The 24,242-nt window shown below is 43.8% G+C and overlaps 1 protein-coding gene across 1 annotated transcript in view; it reads left to right on the forward strand.

Annotated features, from left to right (window-relative positions):
• The window catches only part of RCC1L (RCC1 like), a 109,593-nt gene extending 96,573 nt beyond the window's left edge, over positions 1–13,020 (forward strand). The window contains exons 9-11 of the mRNA XM_069226912.1: positions 4,473–4,646; positions 7,834–7,919; positions 12,606–13,020. Coding sequence (XP_069083013.1) covers positions 4,473–4,646; positions 7,834–7,919; positions 12,606–12,683 — 338 coding nt within the window. The 3' untranslated portion in view covers positions 12,684–13,020. The remainder of the gene's footprint in view (positions 1–4,472; positions 4,647–7,833; positions 7,920–12,605) is intronic.
• The last annotated feature ends 11,222 nt before the right edge of the window (positions 13,021–24,242 follow it).

Consider the following 24,242-nt stretch of genomic DNA (forward strand, 5'->3'; position numbering starts at 1 on the left):
CTGGACCAGACGGTCAGGCGACTTGTGCGAGTGGTAGTCGCAGGGGTGGTGGACTCGGTGGTGGGTGCGGGGGGTTGGGGTTGAAGCTGTTGTGGATGTCGGTGATCTTGCGGTGGAAGAAGGTGGCCAGGGAGTCGCACAGGTCTTGAGATGGGGGGGATGTCGTTGGTGATGGAGCTGGGGGTTGGAGAGTTCTTTCACGATGCTGAAGAGCTCTTTGGTGTTGTGTGCGTTGTTGTCTAGGCGGTCCTTGAAGGCGGTCTTCTTGGCGGTCCTGATGGGTTGGTGGTGTCTGCGGGTGGCGCTCTTGAGGGCTGTGTGGTTGTCTGGTGTTCGGTCGTGGAGCCATTTCTTCTCCAGCTTCCGACAGGTGTGCTTGGAGATCCGGAAGTCCTCGGTGAACCAGGCGGCTTTCTTGTTGGTGTGGTTGGTTGTAGAGGTCTTGAGAGGGGCGAGGGTGTTGGCGCAGTCGTTGATCCACTGTGTGAGGTTGGTCGCGGCGGTGTCTGGGTCGGTGGGTGGTCTCAGGGCGAGGGCGGTAGTCAGTTGGTCCTCGGTGACCTTGCCCCAGCAGCGGCGTGGTAGCTGTTGGGTGCGGTGGTGTGTGGTGGGTTTTCTGAAGGTGAAGTGGACACATCTGTGGTCGGTCCAGTGTGGTTCGGTGGTGTGGTTGAAGGAGACGTGGAGGCTTGCGGAGAAGATGGGGTCGAGCGTGTGTCCAGCGACGTGAGTGGGTGACGTTACGAGCTGTTTGAGTCCGAGGTTGTCGATCAGGGCAGTGGAGTTGGCGTCGTTGTTGTTCTCGAGGTGGAAGTTCAGGTCCCCGAGGAGGATGTAGTCCGTGGAAGCGAGGGCGTGGGTGCTGATGAGGTCGGCGATGGTGTCACTGAACTGTGGGCGGGGTCCGGGAGGTCTGTAGATGAGAGTTCCTCTGAGGGTGGTGTTGGGGTCGGTGTGGATCTGGAAGTGCATGTGCTCGGCGATGGTGAGGGTGTTATCGGTGTTCGTTGAGATTTTGATGGAGTCTTTGTGGATGATGGCGATTCCTCCTCCCACTCCGTTGGTGCGGTCTCTGCGGGAGATCTTGTAGACCTGTGGGATGGCTATGGCGATGTCTGAGGTGGCGTTCAGCCAGGTCTCCGTCAGGGGCGGTGGAGTCTAGGAGGTCCCAAAGTTCGATGGCGTGCTTGCGAGCGGAGCAGGTGTTGAGGAGGATGCAGCGGAGATGGTTGGGTTCTCTGGCTGGTGGTGTGGAGGGTTGGATGCTGGTGAATCTGCGGTTCCGGCAGGTGAAAGGCCCCTGGGTGCGTTTCGGGGTGGCCCGGTAGCAGGGGTGGTCTCATCTGGTGTTGAGTGCGTGGAGGGTGCTTGCGTCGTAGTGCAGTCGGGTGTTGCAGTGGGTGCGGGTTCCAGGGGTTCTGGTGCTGGGTGCGGTCCAGGCTTCGCGGCCTCCATATGAGGGCAGAGGGAGGGAGGAGCAGCTGGTAGGTGGGAGCGGGGTGGCCAATGGGAGTGAAGGGGGTGGGGCAGCAGGGGCTCAGCGGCGAGGGGAAAAAACGGCGGGAAAAGACGGCGGGAGAGGGATAACAGAGCACAGGGGTACAGAAAGCAAAACACAGGGGCACAGAATGAAAAAACGAAGTGGCACAGAAGCCAAGCGCAGGGGTAAAGAAAAAAGGGAGCGAGTAGTCAGGCGGCAAAAGCGGCAACGGAGGTTCAACCCACAGGGGGCTGCATGGCAGATGGGGGGAGCGACCTGCCTGGGTTTTTGACTTTTTCGGAGGAGGAGCGCTAAAAGGATCATCAATGTCCTTATCAGATTTGTCAGCCTCTGAGGCTGCATCACCCAGCTCATCATCTGTGTCCATAATCTTGGAAATTATTATAGGAGAGGAAATATGTTTGGTCTTTTGGAGCATTTAATAGATGATTTTCTATTGGAATACCCTTCCCTCAAGGGAGGCCTGTGAGGAACCACGTTCTCTGCCTTTTGTGAGGAAGACTCACCAACCAACAGCGCCATATTAGTGGCATTTTTGGGTAAAGGGCGCTTTCTGCTATCCCCTACAGACTGGGCCAAAATCGTCTTGGACACAAGATTGAAACTTTTCCAAATTCTTAGATAATTTATCCATGGAGGCAGAAACTGCCTGTTCCACTGAGACTTGAATAAAGTAATTTTAATTGTCTTTAACAAAATCATCCTCCTCATTTTGGTTGTCCGCCAAAGGTGAACTGTCAATTTCCATAGTGACATTTTTTTGGGGACAAACAGGTCTGAAACAGTGGAGAAAGGGTTAAAATCTCCACTGGCTGGTACCAAGACTGAAACCCCGCCTCTGGGTGGGGAAAAGGGCGTTACTGTAATCGGAGAAAGGAAGAAGCCTTCTGTAGGAGACGAGCGTCGGAGTAAAAGGCAGCTGAGGGCAGAATAATTGCTGCCAAAAACGCTCCTTTGAGGTGAGGAAAAAGGAGCCTAGAATATTGTGCGTTCGTCTCAGGCGCTGCCGTTTAAAAATGGCGATGTGTGAGGGGAACACTTCAAGTGGAATGAAGCGCGAAGCAAAAACGAACGGGGTGTGCGGCTACAAGCCGACTGTCAGGAACGCGCGAGTGCACAGTGTGTTATAAATAAACATGAGAGCAATAAATATTATGGATAAACAGCAATGCAATATATAAGCAAAAAACGTGTCGAGTACTTATCTTGACCGCGAGTAGCAAGAAAAGAAGGCTGTTCGCAGGCAAGATAACTACTAGGAGGGCGCTCTCACCGTTCATTGGTTCATTATCAAGGACTACGTTTTGTTCCCCATTGGCTACTGTTCCTAACCTTTTGGGTTTTGTAGTTTTGACTGCGCTGCTGTTAAATTAAATGGAAAAGAGAAAGCATAATATGAGCCTCAGTTTTTGCCATAAAATTTCAATGTATCTTCCTTGAACTACTTTTTTTGTGCTGGGCCTACTAGTGTATGTTCCCCATACGGTCTCCTCGTTTCTGTGTAGAGGAAACTTAAACATGTAATCCAAGCCTTTATATAGATCTCTTTGTTGGCAGAGAGTCCGAACAAATTTTTCCATCAGTGGTCGTTTTCAGTTATACCATCTCCCAAAACTAAACCTCTCAAAAGCTGGGTAAATGAGGAATCTGATGTATGAAAACACTGGTGGCAAAAAGTGGTCACATTTGCAACCTGGCTTTTTTCAACCAGTACCTGATTTTGCTAACCACCCTGTGCGCACTCAGGTGGGTTCGCAAAATACTGAATTGCAGCTACCGCTGATTGACTTTATTCACAGTAATGGTGGCCTGCAAGAGATGGCAGACCACCATCCCTGTGAATGTTTTTCAGACTTTTTTTTTTTTTTTTTTAACCAGCTCGAGTTTCTATAAGAAACAGGACTGCTTAACAGCTTTTCCATTTTGAGAAACTTCAGTGAGAGTTGGTAATCGTCCCCCTCAAGCTGCCCCCCCACCCCCCGTTCCCAAATGGAATAAGTGAAAAGGGGACCCCCTTTCCCATTGCAAATCATTTGCCACCCCAACTTGGCAGTTGGATACCTATCAGTGGTTTGTGACTGGAATTATGGTTGCAAACCATTGATATATAGGGTTGCATTCAGTAATTTGATGGTATGGCCAAAACATGCCCCTTTCAAATAAGCAATTAGTACCCGGTCTGAACCCCATTTAGCGATTTGGAAAACATTGCAGAATTGAACCATATTTCTGCTTGTACAGAGTTTTTGCATCAGATAAAGATTGCCTCCCAATAAAATCGATAGGACAAGCTGTTACCATATAAGTCTAACAGAAAACGTTCAAGGTGCCCTTGTCTAGTTCCCTTTACTAAGGTTTTCTCAAACTTCTTTTAGTACTTAGCTGATAAAATGCAAATTTTTCAAACCTCGTTATGGACCATACTTTGTTTTATTTGTATTTTTTTTTAGACATCGGCATTTCATTTCGATTTGCTAGAGTATGTATTACTGTCTCTCTCCCCTCTTTCATCTTACCTCACCCGCGACAAATGGTGGTGGGGGCAATCTTGGAGCCAGAAGTGGTTGAAAGGAATCCAGTTCTTTGTACTGTTTCTTAAATGTAATAGCTGATAACCACAGCGGTATAAATGGAAATGAAATTAGAATTTAAAATAAAATTGTGGAATTTAACTTATGATTTTATTATTCAGACTGCAAATGTAAGCCGCCTAGTTTTGATTTGTAATAATAATTGTAATAAAATGTATAGTTATTGACCGTACTAGATAACCAGTCTGAATGTTGTTACACCTACAATCTATAATACAGTCTTTTTGCGTTTCTCCAGATTGCCTGAACTTTCCCTGTGTTCCTTGGATTTACTTGTGTTTTTTTCAGAGCAGGGATTCACTTTGTGGCAGCATACATGCGCTTCTGAGGTTTGTAATATGTTATAATTTGATGCTGATCATGTTTTTTTGTCTCTTTAGAGGAAGGACACGTGTTTGTCTGGGGATATGGAATTCTTGGCAAAGGACCTAATCTGCAAGAAACCAAATATCCTGAAATGATCCCTCCTACTCTGTTTGGCTTATCCGACTTCAGTCCAGATGTCAAAGTTACTCAAATTCGCTGTGGGCTCGGCCACTTTGCTGCTGTGAATAGTAAGTGCCAAGATGTCCATTTTATTGTTACCATGTGCTACTTTTGGAATGTATTTTTGAACATATGACCAGTAACCAAACAAAATACAGAACTTTTAATCATCATCCTAAGTAGGTATTCAAGTACCCTTAGCACTGTCGTAAAGACAGCTCAGTTTTTAAACACAAGGGAATCTAGGAGTAAAGTCAGTGTTTGGTTAGCGGTGAAGGTCAGGATACCTCCCGAGTGATAGTACGCTTTGCATAAAATTACATAACATGCAAAATAGCTCGGCGTCCAGAACTCAAGGTAAATAGGGTACCAGCCCATTTATCCCTTAATATCAATTCACTATCCCTATCAATAAATTATACCCAACAAAATAAATATAGAGTAATGGTCCACCGAGTGAAGGCATTATTACAGATAACCCCTGCTATTACGCTCTGTTACTTGAAGAGGTTGTGCAAGACAAATATGCATATTTTCACAGTAGTGCTTTCAACAAAATATTCTATTTACAACATTATGGCTTACAATGAAAATATCCATATTTTAACATACAAATATAACAAAACCATCTCTTTGCACAATGGCACTTAACGCCATTGGCTTTTGGTGTCCGATGTCCATAGGTAGGAATATTCAGTTCAATATGTTTATCTAACTATAAAGTATCAAACGGATCATAGGACCCAACCCCACTTCCCTGCAGGAGGGGACAGGGCCACTGTGTACACACTGTCACTCCTGTCAAAGGAGATTGTAACTACCCCCTTTTATGAGCTGAGCTTCTACAGCTACGCTTGAGGTTTCATCCTAGGACATAGCCACCATAAATTGCCTCCTACAGTATGCGAGCCAGTATATGGCAGTCCTCCACAAGCCGTTGCGTAAAGAAACTGAAAACAGAAATCACAAATATATGTTAATTACAAATCGCTAGGGACGGGGAGTGTTTGAAGGCTTTGAGATTACCCTGAGCACTATTTATTCAAAATCAGAACGTGGTTGGCAGTGTACTACTTCCTGATCGCAGAAGGCAACATGTCCAATTAGAAGAGGTATGGGTATAGCCACCCGGCCTATCCTTGCTTCTAGATTTGTCAGCGTCTCTTCAGATGCCATTACTTCATGAGACTGGGGCCAAATTTATCAGTGACCAGGTCACATCACATCACAGCTCTGTGTTAGCACAGTGCCTGTGATTTGACCTCGCAAATTCTTTGTCTTATGCGGTATCAATTTGTATGGCACAGAGGCAGGTTGCAAGGATCTACAGAAATCTCTCATCAGGGAGGATCCTTCTGGGGAGTCATGCTACCAGCTGTGTATACAGAGAAGGAAGTCTGCAAGAGATAGGAGCCCCCCCCCCTCTGCAGTCACAAATTACAGTTAAACCCACCCTTGTCCATTAAAAGGCAGAGGTAGAAATACCAGAAAAACAGCGCAGCAAAGACAGCGGCAAAGACTGTGGTCCATCGGACTCAGCTGTCGGCTCCCCCAGTGCTCACAGTTGTCCCATGGATAGCTTCCCTGTGTAAGTGGGATGGACTGACAAATCCAGTTGGTACTCTCCAACTGGGAGGGAGTGAGGGGAATAATCTTATGAGGCTACAATATATCTTCCTTGTAAATGGGAACATACAAAAATATTAGAACCTCAGACTGCAATCTGCTTTCCTTGTGTTACTGACCTGTATGTAGACTGTGTGGTGACATCCATCCTTCGCCCACGTCATGCTTCATTACAGAGTCAGCTGTTCACTTTGGATAGATTCTTATATATCTTTTATTTAGCCATGTGACACTGAAGGACCAAAGTGAAAGGGTTTACGAATAGAAGACATTAAACCTCTATTCATACACCACCTTTCACAAAATTATTACTAAGACTGCTAGGATCACTGGAAGTCTGGTTATAGACATGTTTCTTCTTATTTGGAGTCTTTTTGGGTTGGAGGCATTCGTCAGGTCATACGTACTCCTGGGCTAAGCTACGCTTGTGCTGAGCAGTGTCTCTTTAAATAACTCACCTCTAGTGGTACTGTCGCAGATCTGTGAAGTCTGGGGTTCTGATGTGGATGCTGGTGAGACCACCTGTGTTATTTTACTTTCTGGTGAGCTATGTGTTCATGTGCACTTAGTCTTTGGAGTTGAGCCACAGTCTTACACCCCCCTCTCCCAAGATGAATTACACAAGAAAAGCATAGGGCAGTTTTTAAAAGGAAACCTTGAGATTGCAATACTTTTTGCAAGGCATGTACGGTCACAAAGCATTGATACATTTTCTTCCTCACCACGAGGACGGGGGAATGCCATTTTGCCAGTGCCTTTTTTGCATTCTGACTTTCATAGGTATTTGTGACTCGCGCTGCCTATGTGGTACATTGCATTTTTTTTTTTTGCAACACACAGTCTGCCACTTTGCACAGCACAGGTTTTGCGTACATTAGGCATGCGATTCTCAAAATGTAGCAGCTTTAGCCACATTACCAACATGTGGAGTTCTGCATACTGAGATGGTCTCTATTCATCAGACACAGCTAAACGCAGTATAACACCATGCTGTTGCTGGGCAGGTGGACGAGCCGGTATACTCTCTGTCACACTGAGGGAATGGTCAGTTTTAGGTCAGAGGGGAAAGTTCATGCCTCATGGGCATACCAAAGATAATGCATACCTCCTCTTTATCCCAAAAGAGTTTCATGAAACTGATGATATAACATACTTTGTACCCTTTTACGTATTTTTTCTTATTGCAGCCTGGCCTTTGCAAGAGAATTGTCTACTGCAACGGTTCCCAACCTTTGGTCTACTGCAGACCCCCACTTTATCAGTACTGGAACCCGGGGACCCCCACTGGATCATTATTGGAATCCAGGGACCCCCCCCCCCCCCCCAATGAGTCATTAGTGAAAGCTGGGGACCTAATTTGTTAATATTATGACATTTTCTAAGCAGCCACGGACCCCCTGAAGAGTCTTCACGGACCCCCACGGGTCCCCGGACCACAGGTTGGGAACCGTTGCAGTAGACAACTGTGTAGGGGAATCACGTGGCAGAACTGCTTTCAGGTGTGGTCGTTGCAACCTCTGTGGCAAGCACAGTAGCCATTTGCTTAGCCTTGCCTCCCATAAGAAGGTTTTTACTTTCAGGAGTACTTCGATCTGTTTTCAAACACTCATTTATTTTACCCTTTTCCAGACCGTGGGGAGCTTTTTGTGTGGGGCAAAAACCTTCGCGGCTGTCTAGGGATTGGAAGAAGCGATGACCAGTATTTCCCATGGAGGGTAAGAAAAAAACTCTCGTACCAGTAGCTTTTGCAGAATCTTCAATTAATTTTATGTTTAGAACAAAAATGCAGATTCTTATTTGTTCCTCCTGCTAGAAGGGTAACAATGAAAATGGCATATGCTCTCTTGTTTACAGACTTAGGGCCACATATACGTCTGTCAGGTTTTGCGACTTGCAAATTGCGAATTTTAGTGACTTGCAAGTTGCAAAACCTGTTTTACAACAGTGTCTCAGACAATGTTTGCGATTCTCAAATGGGTCTCAAGGGACCTACCTCATTACTACTATTCATGAGGCAGGTCACAATTTGCAACCCAATGAGAATGACCGGCAGTCTCAGGAGTGGTGGCCTCCTGACTGACTGATTTTTAAAGAAATATTTTTTTTCTTTTTGATGCAGCTCAATTAACCCTTTCACTGCTAGGCCTTTCCCCCTTCCAGTGCTGAGCTCTTTTTTTGCTATTTGGGGTAGTTTGCGCTTAGACCCCCATAACTTTTTGTCCACATAAGGTATCCACTCCAAATCCTAGGGATTCTAAAGGTACCCAGAGTTTGTGGATTCCCCGTGAAGGGACCGAGAAATTAACCAAAATATTCGCCAATTTTTTCAAAAAATGTTTTGGGGAAGGATGGAAAAATTGCTGCAGAAGAAAGTGTCCGTTTTTTTTTAACCTGCAAATGGCATCAACAAAGAGTTTGCAGTTACTAAAATCACCATCTTCCCAAGCTTTCAGGAACAGGCAGACTTGAATCAGAAAACCAAAAATTTCAACACAGTTTTGGCATTTTACTGAGAGCGAGCCCATTTCTCCTATTTTTTGTGCTTTCACCCTCTGTCTAGTTAGTGGTAGAAATGGGTGTGAAGCCAATAGTGGATCTGGGAAAGTTATACATTTCTGAAAAGTAGACACAATTCTTAATTGAGCAAGGGGTTGTTTGTGTAGATCCTTTAAAGGTTTCCTATAGAAAGTAACAGTTGGAAAAGAAAATATTGACATTGAGTTGATAAAAAAACAGCCATTTGTGTCTAAGTTTTCATCCGTAACTTTTTCCAACTATGGCAGATTTTCAAAAGCAGTATATGGTTGCATCCACTAGACTCTTCTGGTTGCGGGGATATATAGGGCTTGTAGGTTCACCAAGAACCCGAGGTACCTAGAGTCAATAACTGAGCTACACCTTGTAGTTGTTTTTGTTGTGTACCGGGTATTCAGTAATTAATTTGGTACAATATAAAGAATGAAAAATAGGTATCAAGGAAACCTGTGTATTTTCGAAATGGGCACAAGATATGGAGTTTAGAAATAGATATTAATTGAACATTTCTGAATTTGGGGGGTACCCTTACTAGTGTGTGAATTAGAGGGCGTGTCTCAAAATGAGTTCTTTCTTACAAACTTGCTTACATTTGGAAGGTGCAAATACAGAGATAAAAAAATAGGTAATAACACTTGTTCTACTGTATTCTGTGTTCTCCTAAGTCTTCTGATAAAAATGGTTCCTCACTTGTGTGGGTAGGCCTGCTGTTCGTGACGGGAAATGATCCAAAATGCAATGTGGACACATCACATTTTTTCCACCTAAAACTGATTTTATTTTTTATTTTTTTGCAATGTGCCCGGTTGACAGTTAGGGACTTAGCTCAGCCGGCATGTAGGGAAGCCTATCAAACCTGCACATTTTTGTAAACTAGACACCCATGGGAATCCAGAATGGGGTGGTTTGTGTGGCTCTTACTAGGTTCCTTTACCCAGAATCCCTTGCAAACCTTAACATTGGTCTTAAAAGACACATTTTCCTTACATTTCTATGATGGAAAGTTCTGTAATCTGAGGGGAGCCACAGATTTCCTACTACCCAGCATTCCCCCAGGTTTCCTGATAAAAATGCTTCCTCACTTGTGGGTGGGCCAAGTGCCTGCGACAGGGAAAGGCCCAAAACGTTTTATGGAGACATCAACATTATCTATCAGAAAATTACCTGTTTTTGCAAGGGGAGGCACCTGCCTTTTTGGTCCAGGCTCGGCGACCGTCTGGGGCAAACTACCAAACCCAGACATTTGCATAGATCCCTAACATCAGTGTTTTCTTAACCAGAATCCCATGCAAACCTCACATTGAGCTAAAAGATCCCATTTCTGTGTGCCAACACCGCGCTGGCACAAATTTCCAACTTCCAGCATCCCCCTTGGTCTCCCGATATAAATCATACCCCACTTGTGTGGGTGGGCCAAATGCCTGCGACAGGGAAGGCCCAAAAACATGTAGAAATTGAGGACGGAAACAAAGCTGGTCCAAAAGGACAGGTTTTTTTCCCATACGTTTTTAGGCTGAACAAGTAGGGCAGAATTGTTTTGGGTACAGATGGGGCAGTGCTAGTTGGTAGGAATTTGTGGATTCATGAGGATTCTGAAAGCTTCCATCACAGAAGTGTAGGGAAGACGCATGATTTTGGGCAAAGTTGGCAGTTTGAAGGGCATTGTGGGTAAGAAAATGGTGTGGGGTACATGTGAAGCACACTACCCTGGACTCCCCCAGATGTTTAGTTTTCAGAAGTGTCTGGGTCTGGTAGGTTTTTCCAGCTGACAGCGTACCCAAGTACAAAAAGTGCAGCAGCTCACCATTGCAAGTGGAACGATATTGGGAGCTAGCCAATCTCTTAGCCCAAATTTAAAATCAAAACCCAAAAGAGACAAATGTCCTCTTGCTTGCCATTGGGATAAGATGCTTAGTCCACAGAGGGGGCAGAAAGACACCCTTCAGTTGGGGAGAAGGGCATAACAATGCCATTGGTGGTGGGCAGCCCCCACCCCGCTAATTTTGTTTTTGTTTTTTAATTCTTTGTTATCTAGTGTGGTGTCTGTGATTTGCCCCCTCCCTTCCACCAGGTCCGGGGTGTGGCTCAGGGGGGTAAAGGGGGCAGAAAGACTTTACAAATGTATTTTGTAAGTTTGCGCCGCTTTTGCCTTCAAAAAGCGGTGCAAATGCAGCGCTAAAACAGTATAAATATGGGCCTTTATCTCCATTTATTTGGCCCCATGCCTCTTCTTTAAAAAATAAAAATAAAAATAATCTTCCCTGGTGTTTAGTGGGCTTTCTGCCCCCAGAGGGGCAGAAAGACTGCCCTTTTTTGGGGGGTTAGGGGCAGTGCCATACCGGTTCAGCCCCCACTCCTACAGTAACAAAAAATAGCCTGTGGCGCATAGCGGGCATTCTGCACCCCCTACCGGGGTTCAGAATGGGGGTAGTAACCCCCATCTGCATCCGGTAGGGGGCAGAAAGACAGCCCATTTGTGTTTGGAAGGGGTGGGAGCACTGTAATGCCTAGTGGGCTTTCTGCCCCCTCGGGAGGCGGGGTGATGGCGGGGGGATATCCGGGCTAATGCCCCCATCTGGCCCTCTGTGGTGGAGGGGGGCGGGGGAGGGTTAAACGACTTTTGGCCCCATATACATGGGGTGGGGGCATGCCCAGGGTGGACAGCATCTACCCCTTTTATAATAGTGGCAGAAAGACTGAATTGTGCCAAAAAAAACAAATATAGGGGGAGCAAAATCTCTCCCCCTCCCTGGTGTCTAGTGAAGTGGAACCCTGCTTGGGGATTGCCATCCTTGGGCGATTCCCAAGCAGGGATCCACTTGGGAGGGGTACCATTGGAAAGGGGATACTCTCCCTTTTCCATTTCCAATGATACCCCTCCCGTCTGGTTTGTTGCTCGGGGGGGTTGAGTTAGCACCACAAGCACTGAAGAAGAGAAAATTAAATGAGCCGATCGGCTTATTTCACTTTTCATTTCAGAGAAATTATACCAGTGTGCTGTACGCACTGATAGTCACTTCCCTGAATACCAAAAAACAGTGCCGGCAGATGGGGAAGCTGTTCCACCACCTCCCAAGGATGTTGTTTGCAGCAGGGAATCCCTGGCTTGTGTCCGAGCACCGCGGCGGAGGACAGCTCCTCCGCATGCAAGTGGTTAAAGGAAAATGGGATGTATTAAAAAAAACATGTTAGTGCCTCCATTCACAAAGGGAAAGGGGTCCCGTTGGGACACCTTCACATTTGTGAATGGCTTACCACCAATTTGAAATTGGTGATCATGTACAAATGTTTTCCGACCGCATTCCCGGTCGCAAACCATTCATACATACCAGTGCGACTAACTATTAGGAAGAGATGCCTTTCACAGGCCACTTCCTGATAGCAACTTACAAACCCTATTTTGCGAGTCAGTTTAGGTTGTACTTACGAAAATGGTTTTTACCGGTTGCATGGGCTGTTTGTGGCCCTATATTCCATGTATGTTCATTATTTTCTGTTGTTACTGTTATTAATTGTGGCACACCCTAGCAAAAAGCAGCTCATCTCTATAGAGAAAAACCTCAAAATATATTCTCTACTTACATAGCCAAGATAGATTTCTTTTGCCCCCACTTGTGACGCTTACAAATTGCAGCCCTCAATTGAAAGTTAGAAGATGTATATGCAGTGCATTGCCACTGGGCTGTACAAAATAGAGATAATATGAAACAAATGAGTTGCGCCCCTTGGGCGAAGATGTATATTTTTGAGTAACTACAAGTTATAGGAATAAAACTGTAATTACGTGATACTTACAAGGTTTTTTTTTTTTTTTAATAAGATTGCTTAAGTCGTAGTCCTGACTACTTTTTCTTCTTCTTTTCTAGGTAACTGTACCAGGGGAGGTGGTGGATGTAGCTTGTGGTGTGGATCATATGGTTGCTCTAGTAAAGTCCTTTACCTGAAGTCATACATTCTGAACTCAACTTGTATGAAGACTTTAAAACTGATTGCTACTATTCTGGGCGGAAAAGCGTTTATGTTTGCTCTTAACAGTGAGCATTTTGTATTCCCCTTAAGTTGTTTCTTCAATGAAGGCACACCTCAGTCTAAAACTTGATCAGCGAACAGTCTTCCTGCTGAGCTGGTGTTCGAGCCAATATTCCTTGACCGGCTATTTCCTTAGCTTGTGGACATTTAGAAGGCTGGGTGTGGCCGTTCGTAATTAGTGTAATGCTTTGGGCCAGCAATGCTTTATTTATTGCATCACTTTAATAAACAGTTTATGATTTACAGTAGAAAGCTGAGGACCTAGCATATCTTTTTGTAAGATTAGAATTTCAGCAATGTTCGCATTTCCTCCTTGAAGACAATGGGGGTTATTCTAACTTTGGAGGAGTGTTAATCCGTCCCAAAAGTGACGGTAAAGTGACGGATATACCACCAGCCGTATTACGAGTTCCATAGGATATAATGGACTCGTAATACGGCTGGTGGTAAATCCGTCACTTTTCCGTCACTTTTGGGACGGATTAACACTTCCTCAAAAGTTAGAATAACCCCCAATGTTACCAATCTGATCAATTAAGTAATATTTACACGTTTTATTTGTGGTATTTAAAAAAATATGCCATTGTAGTCTTAGATAATGTTTACTAATCGGATTAGTATAATGGAAGCAATGTTATGCTTGCTATTGCACATCCACAAAACATATAAGGGATACAGTCCCCCCTCCCGTACATTATAAGGATATTGCAAGTCACAGAGGAGCTCCATAACCATATGGAGGAATATGGCAATACATGTCCACCCCATCACCTTTCCCTTAAATCCTTGATGCGTAGATCTTTCATATGAAAGAGCGAGCATGTTCGCAAACATGAAGAATAAAACTGCTAGTGCAAAATTCAGCACATCAAAAACCTGTTAGATATTTGTTGCAAACGGAAATAAAAATCAACTCAATACAAGTCAGTTTAGGAAAAACAAAAGCTGCAGTAGTTTGGAAGATGTAGAAACATGCAGAACAATCCTAGGCCCATATTTATACTTTTTTAGTACCGCATTTGTGTCATTTTTTGATTAATACAAATGTATTTAGTAAGTTTGTGCCGTTTTTGCATAAAAAAGCGGTGCAAATGCAGCGCTAAAAAAGTATAAATATGGGCCCTAGTTTTTCTGTAAGGAGTACAAAAAATAAACCTATTCTGTTTGCTTATCATTGTAAACTAATAAAACAGAGCATAAGAAAGAAAAGCAACATTCTGTTTGTTGCTTTAAACAGCTGCTTTAATTATGCGTGACCTGACCTGCCAGCTCTGGCAGCGGGCTTTGTGACGTCAGAACTTGACTGTAATAACTTATTAAAGTCGAGTTCTGATATCTTTTCTTTATAATCAGCTACTTGGTGCATCACAGGTCGCTGATTATAAAGAAATTATTCACTTCCGTTTATACAGGGATTACAGAATCCCATGTATTGTAATGCACTGTTGTTTAGCAAGTTTTAACACTGTTTTATATCTCTGTGCTCAGACCATTTCACAGCTTGCTACCGTGGGTGTGGACGGTTATGTTTGGGAACTAAACATATATATCAACAGTTTATGGAACCACACCAAGTCATTTGGACAAATGATACTCCCCAAGTTCCTCATTAGATAACTTGTAAAATGGCAACAATTATATAGGTACTATGTGCGTCTCTACAGGCCTTTTTGCAATTTACAGAAATCATCGAATGTTTACAAGTTTGATTTGGGATTACAGTTCAATCAAATTTACTAAACGTACTAATGATTGTAAATGTTAAGAATGTTTTTCCAACACTGTTGATACAGTCCTAATGTGTGACCACTGAGACAGAAAAAAAGGCAGAGTTATGTGAGCAGAAGGGATTTAGTAAAGTCTTGGAACTCTGCAGGCTGTTTCCACAGTTAGTCAAATGTCATTCTATAACAACTGAAAATTATGTTGGCAAGCCCAAATTGTTGTCTGTGCTTGTCATTTTACAAAAACGTGCAGTCTTGATTATAATCTTTATTGATCTAGAAATTACTCAATATCACTATTACACTGACAGATGGAAATGTGTCTGTCTCTGGAGAGTGGCACGCCACTTTTATGCTGACTGCACTTCAACCCCTCATCACCATATCCCTCAATCACAATGTCTAAATGGTGGACACTTCCAAAGCAGTAGGTTGATTCCGCGGTTTCCAGGATATCAGAACAGGACAGCTGATATTATCATCAAAATCCTTTCTGCATCACAGCTGTATTGACAAACTAAAGATGTGTCATTACAGTTTCAAAGAAAGCCAGGTATAAAGTTTGACATTGGTTCCCTGCTCTAACCAATGAGAGTGATGTCCTGTTCTACAATTTACTGCATCCACAACCAATAATTGTGAATAGGAATATGATGGTTAACAAGAGGCTTGGGGCAGGGGAAAGTATTATTGAGAAAACAGATATACTTGATACCACCACTCTGACTCCTCACTCTTCTGGAAACTGCTGTCTACTTGGGTAGAAGTGGATCAACCAAAAACAAGATTTATATCTTTATTATGTTGTCCCTGTGCACACTCGGGCCCATATTTATACTCGGTTTGAGCTGAATTAACGTCATTTTATTTTATTTTTTTAAACCCGGATTCAGCGCAGACCTAACTTCATATTTATGCTTAGGCGCTAGACGTGTCTAGCGCCAATGTTATTGAGTTAACGTCATTTTCTGGACATGAAAATCTACCTTGCGTCAATGAGATGCAAGGTAGGCGTTCCTGCCCAGTAAAGGAAAATATGGCTAAAATCCAGCACGGGGGATTGGGGCCTTAAGTAATGGCGCAAAGCTTGCTTAGCGCCATTATTTAATGCCTGGGTATGTGCATGCGTAAGGGGACCTGTAGGCATATTTCCATGGTCAGAGACCATGGAAAGTGCCCTTCCCTGGCCCCAGGGAGACCCCCCACCCACACCAGAGGGACACCACAGTATGGGGACCCATCCCAGGTAAGTGCCAGTCAGTTTTTTTTTCTCTCCCTCTTGCTTGGGGGCCCCAGCTTGGGGCCCCCTGCAAGGCCCTGGCCCCAAGGGACATTTGGGGCCAGTAGGGTGGTGGGTATGGCTCCTGTCTTTACTAAGCCATGACCATGGGGGTTGTGCGCAAGAAAATGGAGCTACACTGCTTAGAGGCATTTTTCTACCTCTAAACAGTGTAGTGCCATAATTCGGCGCACAAGCCCCGGTTTCCCCTACGCCTCCCACGCCCTGTTAGCTTCCTTTGCAAGGACCCTAACAGGGCATTAGCGCCATCCATAAATATGGCGCCCGGCCGGCCGGCGTCTTGTAATGGCGCTATGCTTTCACGCAAAACTGTGCTAGTGCAGTTTTGCGTGAAAAAGTATAAATCTGGCCCTCAGTATAACATCTAATATACCTCCAGAATATCTCTAAACCTCAGGTTCTCTTGAATGTTGGTGGAACTCTGCGATTCCTGGAACTGAATCATAAACAGTAGTTATGAGATTGGCATAACTTGTATTTCTATAACCCTCTCACTTCTCTGGTAAGCTACCTAATGTTCTTGTTTTCTGGTTCTAATATACACTTAGGTTGTTTCTTAAACTGTAATATAAACAAAAATTTGTCAGGATTTTATAATATGTATTCATACTAATCAACTACACACTACTTACACTTAGGTACAAACATATGCATCTTGAACTATTGCCACACTTTAAATGTTTTCAGGGTTCTCTCTCTTCTTCACAAAGCATCAGAAAGGACCCACATTGGAATGTTGCAAAATTGGGCACCGGGAAACATTCTTTCAAAAACATCTTTTGGCCTATTTAATCAGTACAAACACTGCTCCTTTACATTGTTAGCTGGTGACGAATCCTACTATTTCAGGAAACGGATCAATTAACCTTCTATAAAATAGGTAAGACCCAGAAAAGGTTCTTCTTATCCACCTTAATGCCCTTAGGTGTAAGGTAAGCCAGAACCTCAAAATTAGAGGTATGAAATGCACTCCATCTTAGTGAAAAGATGGGGATCTCGCAACCATTGTAAGACTGCCTTGACACATTGTAGGTAGCATATGCAGACTATAGCTAAGTAACCTCTCATAACCTCACCTATGAAGTATTGAAAAGCTACAGAGTCCAAAAGTCATGACTAGGTATTCACACAGATCAAGTTTCATGAGGAATGCAGTTTTCATTCATCACCCTTTCAGACTCTGACTAGGTAGTATGCCTTTCTGAGGTCTAATTAAATTACAATGTTTGCGTATCTAAACCAATTCTAACTAAACCATTATTAGGGGAAGCGGGTATCTGTTTCTAACAGTGAACCTGTGGATAATTTTGTAGTCTGCACATGCTCTTAGCTTTCTTTCATCTCCTATAACAACAAATAATGGAGAGGAAGCCGGGGACTGTGATGGTTTAATATTCCTATTTGCCAAATCCCTTGTCTAAATATTGTCTAAGGTGTTCTATTTCTTTGAGCTTATGTATTCGACTTCAATGAATCCATGCAACAGGTTCCTAATTTATTTTACAAACATAACTCCTGTGTGGAGGTAATATACTTATTTTTTCTTGCCAAACACACCACTACATTTTAATAGTTGGTTAGTGTCACAACAAATAACATAAGGTATTGCTATTTCTCCTCAAGCTGTTGGTTGACTACTGTGTAATTTGCATAATATTAAACAACTGTTCTGACATTCTAAATTAAATAGAACTGTTCTTTCTGCCCAATCAATACTGGGGTTATTCAGTACCAGCCACCATATAACTACAATTGCTTCAAACTGTGATGCATCTGATAGTTCAAACCAAAAGAATCATGTGTGAAAGCAAACTGGACTTGAAGACAAAATGGAACCATCAGCAACTTTAATAACATCCCTAATCTTTTTCTCGATCACATGCAGAGATTTCGCAAACTTAATGTCCGTATAGTTTCCTGACATTCCTGAATCTAAAATTCCTGAAATGATCTTTTCTTGTCCATCTGCCAGTCATTTTAATTGACACAATCATATGGGCTACTGGAGGCTGCACAGTATTCACTACTCATTTTAGAACTGACCTAAATTGAGGAAGCTACTTTTCTCTTAGCACTTTTCTTTCTATGTGATGTTACCAATGCTTGGTTCATATATATATATGTTCGATGGCATGTGTAGCTGCAGATACACATGCTTTGCACATCCCGCCATCTAGTGTTGGGCTCGGAGTGTTACAAGTTGTTTTCTTCGAAGAAGTCTTTCGAGTCACGAGATCGAGGGACTCCTCCCCTTTCGGCTCCATTGCGCATGGGCGTCGACTCCATCTTAGATTGTTTTTTTTCCGCCAATGGGGTTCGGACGTTTTCCTTTTCGCTCCGTGTTTCGGTTCGGAAAGTTAGTTAGAATCTCGGAAAATTTGACGGTACTGTTTGCGTTCGGTATCGGGTTAGTTACTACAGATCAACACTGACTTTTGAAGAGCTCCAGTGGCCCTTCGGGGTTTTTTCGATTCCCCGTCGGGGCCTGGTCGGCCCGGCCACGTGTCTCTTCAAGGCTGATGGAACGGACCCCATTCCGCTTCTGCCCAAAATGTCACAACAAGTATCCGTATACAGATCAGCACCTGGTCTGTAACTTGTGTTTGTCTCCAGAACACAAAGAAGATACTTGTGAAGCCTGTCGAGCGTTTCGGTCGAGGAAGACATTATGAGACCGAAGAGCTAGAAGACTGCAAATGGCGTCGGCGCCGACAGGACAAAGGCATTTGGAGGAGGAAGAGGAAAGCTTCTCCATCCAGGAGTCGGACTCGGACGAGCTCGATCCCGAAGCAACGCCGAAAACCGTGAGTAAGACATCGAAACATAAAACTCACGAGAAGAGCACAAAAGCCCAGGGGACGCCACCGCCAACAGGCCATGGCTTAACCCGAAAAATAGGTGACTGTTCATCGGCACCGAAAAAGGGCACGCTTGTGTCGAAGACATCCGACTCCGGTCGAGACACCGGCACACGGCAATCTCGAGCCCGAGACAGCGGCTCCGAAATGGGTAGGCACTGAGAGATCACGACGCCGAAAGTAAAGAAAGTGTCGTCGGAGCCGAAAAAGGCTACCGAAAACGTTTCCATTCCGAAACATCCAGCCTCGGAACCAAAATCAGGTTCCTACACAGAGGAACAGGGATTGTCCTCCCAAATGCAAGGGCATAAGTTCGGACAAGAACTAGAATCAATGGAACCAGACTACACTCAAAGGAGGCTCCACATTCAAAAGGACACAGGGAAGATAAGCACTCTTCCACCAATTAAAATGAAAAGAAGACTTGCCTTTCAAGATAAGGACAAGCAGCCACAGGCAAAGGTGGCAAGACAGACAACTCTGCCACCATCTCCACCACCATCAATACACACATCACCGGTAGTGATGCAATCCCCTACGCATACTGCAATGAGTCAGGACGATCCCGACGCATGGGACCTTTATGATGCGCCAGTATCGGATAACAGCCCAGACTGTTACCCAGCAAGACCGTCCCCACCTGAGGACAGTACATCTTACACACAGGTGGTCTCAAGGGCAGCAGCTTTCCATAACGTCACCTTGCATGCAGAACCAATTGAGGATGACTTTTTGTTTAATACCCTATCCTCCACACACATCCAATACCAGAGCTTACCTAGGCTACCTGGAATGCTAAAACACTCCAAACAGGTGTTTCAGGAGCCTGTGAAGGGCAGAGCCATAACTACAAGGGTGGAGAAAAAAGTACAAGACACCGCCTACAGACCCTGTGTATATCACGCAGCAATTAACACCAGACTCTGTGGTAGTAGGGGCAGCTCGCAAGAGAGCAAACTCTCACACCTCGGGAGACGCACCACCTCCAGACAAGGAGAGTCGCAAATTTGACGCTGCAGGGAAAAGGGTTGCAGCACAAGCAGCAAACCAATGGCGTATTGCCAACTCACAAGCACTTCTGGCAAGATATGATAGGGCTCATTGGGACGAAATGCAGCAATTCATAGAACACTTACCCAAAGAGTTCCAAAAAAGGGCACAACAAGTGGTGGAGGAAGGACAAAGTATCTCAAATAATCAGATACGGTCAGCAATGGATGCAGCAGATACAGCTGCGAGGACAGTAAATACTGCAGTAACAATAAGGAGACACGCATGGTTGCGTACATCAGGATTCAAGCCGGAAATACAGCAAGCCGTGCTGAATATGCCTTTTAATGGACAGCAGTTGTTTGGGCCGGAGAAAAACTTTAAAAAGACACTGATACGGCCAAAGCCATGGGAGCACTCTACTCCCCACAGAGCAGAGACGTACATTTCGCCAAACACAGTTTAAAGGGGGGTTTTGAGGACAAGCTACAGAACCCACAACCTCACAAACAAGGCCCACTTATCAAAGTCAATATCAGCGGGGAAGTTTTCGGGGACAATATAGAGGGGGTCAATTCCAAAAGAATAGATGGAAGTTCCAAAGTCCCAAAGCTCCTGAAAACAAGCAGTGACTTCCAAGTCACAAATCCCCAACACATAACACCTATGGGGGGGGGAGACTAAGCAAATTTTACAAACATTGGGAGGAGATGACAACAGACACTTGGGTACTGGCAATTATCCAGCATGGTTATTGCATAGAATTTCTCAGATTCCCTCCAAACTTTCTACCAAAAACACACAATGTCAAAACAACACATGGATCTTCTAGGACTAGAAATTCAGGCATTACTAAAAAAAGGAGCAATAGAATTAGTACCAATTCAACAGAAAGGAACAGGAGTTTACTCTCTGTACTTTCTCATACCCAAAAAGGACAAAACACTGAGACCTATATTGGATCTCAGAACATTAAATACCTACATCAAATCAGACCACTTTCACATGGTGACATTACAAGACGTAATCCCACTGCTCAAGCAACAAGACTACATGACAACACTAGACCTAAAGGATGCATATTTCCATATACCAATACATCCTTCACACAGAAAGTACCTAAGATTTGTATTCCAAGGGGTACATTACCAATTGAAGGTGTTGCCATTCGGAATAACAACTGCGCCAAGAGTTTTTACAAAATGCCTGGCAGTAGTAGCTGCGCATATCAGAAGGCAGCAAATACATGTGTTCCCGTACCTAGACGATTGATCAAAACCAACACACTAGAACAGTGTTTATAACACACAAAGTACGTCATAGAAACCCTACACAAACTAGGTTTTTCAGTCAACTATTCAAAGTCACACCTTCAGCCGTGTCAAACACAGCAATACTTAGGGGCAACAATCGACACAGCAAAAGCTATTGCCACTCCAAGTCCACAAAGAGTACAAGCATTTCACAATGTAAATCAGGCCATGTATCCAAACCAAAGAATACAAGTCAAAATAGTAATGAAACTCCTAGGCATGATGTCTTCATGCATAGCCATTGTCCCAAACGCAAGATTGCACATGCGACCCTTACAACAGTGTCTAGCATCACAATGGGCACAAGCACAGGGTCAACTTCTAGATCTAGTGTTGATAGACCGCCAAACATACACCTCGCTTCAATGGTGGAACAATATAAATTTAAACCAAGGGTGGCCTTTTCAAGACCCAGTGCCTCAATACGTAATAACTACAGCTGCCTCCATGATAGGGTGGGGAGCACACCTCAATCAACACAGCATTCAGGGACAATGGGACTCTCTGCAAAAACAGTTTCACATAAATCACTTAGAACTATTGGCAGTATTTCTAGCGTTAAAAGCATTTCAACCAATAATAAGCCACAAACACATTCTTGTCAAAACAGACAACATGACAACAATGTATTACCTAAACAGGGAGGAACACACTCAACACAGTTGTGTCTCCTAACACAAAAAACATGGCATTGGGCAATACACAACCACATTCGCCTAATAGCACAGTTCATTCCAGGGATACAGAATCAATTAGCAGACAATCTCTCTCGGGATCACCAACAGATCCACGAATGGGAGATTCACCCCCAAGTACTGCACACTTACTTCCAAAATTGGGGAACACCACAAATAGACCTGTTTGCAACAAAAGAAAACGCAAAAGCCAAAACTTCGCATCCAGGTACCCACAGGATCAGTCTCTAGGCAATGCGTTATGGATGAGTTGGTCAGGGATATTTGCATACGCTTTTCCCCCTCTCCCACTCCTTCCATATCTAGTAAACAAGTTGAGTCAAAACAAACTCAAACTCATACTCATAGCACCAACTTGGGCAAGACAACCTTGGTACACAAGACTACTAGACCTCTCGGTAGTGCCTCATATCAAACTACCAAACAGACCAGATCTGTTAACTCAACACAATCAGCAGATCAGACACCCCAATCCAGCATCGCTGAATCTAGCAATTTGGCTCCTGAAGTCTTAGAGTTCGGACACTTAGACCTTACACAAGAATGTATGGAAGTCATAAAACAAGCTAGAAAACCAACCACTAGACATTGCTATGCAAATAAGTGGAAAAGGTTTGTTTATTATTGCCATAATAATCAAATTCAACCCTTACACGCATCTGCTAAAGATATCGTAAGCTACTTGCTACATTTGCAAAAGTCAAAACTAGCTTTTTCATCCATTAAGATACATCTTACCGCAATTTCAGCTTACCTGCAAATTACCCACTTATCTTCACTGTTTAAAATACCAGTCATAAAGGCCTTTATGGAAGGCCTAAAAAGAATTATACCACCAAGGACACCACCAGTTCCTTCATGGAACCTCAACATTGTCTTAACACGACTCATGGGACCACCTTTTGAGCACATGCACTCATGTGAAATGCAATATTTAACATGGAAAGTTGCATTTCTAATTGCCATCACATCTCTAAGAAGAGTCAGTGAAATCCAAGCATTTACCATACAGGAACCATTTATTCAAATATACAAGCATAAAGTAGTTCTACGGACAAATCAAAATTTTTTACCAAAAGTCATATCACCATTCCACTTGAATCAAACAGTAGAACTACCAGTGTTCTTCCCACATCCAGATTCTGTAGCTGAGAGAGCACTGCATACATTAGACATCAAAAGAGCGTTAATGTACTACATTGACAGAACAAAACAAATTAGGAAAACAAAACAATTATTGGTTGCTTTCCAAAAACCTCATACAGGAAACCCAATTTCCAAACAAGGCATTGCTAGATGGATAGTTAAATGCATTCAAACTTGTTATCTCAAAGCAAAAAAAGAACTGCCTATTACACTGAGGGCACACTCAACTAGAAAGAAAGGTGCTACCATGGCCTTTCTAGGAAACATTCCAATGACTGAAATATGTAAGTCAGCCACATGGTCTACGCCTCATACGTTTACCAAGCACTACTGCGTGGGTGTGTTAACAGCACAACAAGCCACAGTAGGACAAGCAGTACTACGAACTTTGTTTCAAACAACTTCAACTCCTACAGGCTGAACCACCGCTTTTGGGGAAATAACTGCTTACTAGTCTATGCAAAGCATGTGTATCTGCAGCTACACATGCCATCGAACGGAAAATGTCACTTACCCAGTGTACATCTGTTTGTGGCATGAGACGCTGCAGATTCCCATGCGCCCACCCGCCTCCCCGGGAGCCTGTAGCCGTTTTGAAGTTGATCTTCAACATTTGTAAATATATCACTTTAAAATACATTATGTACATACATGTTTACTCCATTGCATGGGCACTATTACTATAATACACAACTCCTACCTCACCCTCTGCGGGGAAAACAATCTAAGATGGAGTCGACGCCCATGCGCAATGGAGCCGAAAGGGGAGGAGTCCCTCGATCTCGTGACTCGAAAGACTTCTTCGAAGAAAACAACTTGTAACACTCCGAGCCCAACACTAGATGGCGGGATGTGCAAAGCATGTGAATGTGCAGCGTTTCATGCCACGAACAGATGTACACTGGGTAAGTGACATTTTCCATATATATGTGTTCAATGGCATGTGTAGCTGCAGATACACATGCTGTGCATTATCCTGCCATCTAATGTTGGGCTCAGAGTGTTACAAGTTGTTCTTCAAAGAAGTCTTTTCGGAGTCACGGGATCGAGTGACGACTCCTCTCTGTTCCATTGTGCATGGGCATCGGCTCCATTGTTAGATTGTTTTTTTTTTCCGTGGTCGGTATTGGACATGTTTCCTCTCGCGCCGAGATTTCGATTCGGAAAACCTCAGAAAACCACCTTATTCTGTACACTGGGTAAGTGACATTTTCCATTCAATGGCATGTGTAGCTGCTGATACACATGCTATGGATAGACTACAAAGCAGTTTTTCTCCCCATAAATTGCGGTGGCTAGCCTGTAGGAGTTGGAATTGTTTGAAATAATGTTTTTAAGCCAGCTTGACCAACATTGGCCTGTTGCTTGGAAAATACATCTACATAGTAATGCTTAGTAAATGTATGAGGAGTAGACCATGTGGCAGTTTATACATGTCTGCCATTTAT

Source organism: Pleurodeles waltl, chromosome 3_2, assembly GCF_031143425.1.
Source record: "Pleurodeles waltl isolate 20211129_DDA chromosome 3_2, aPleWal1.hap1.20221129, whole genome shotgun sequence".
In the NCBI taxonomy this organism is placed as follows: domain Eukaryota; kingdom Metazoa; phylum Chordata; class Amphibia; order Caudata; family Salamandridae; genus Pleurodeles; species Pleurodeles waltl.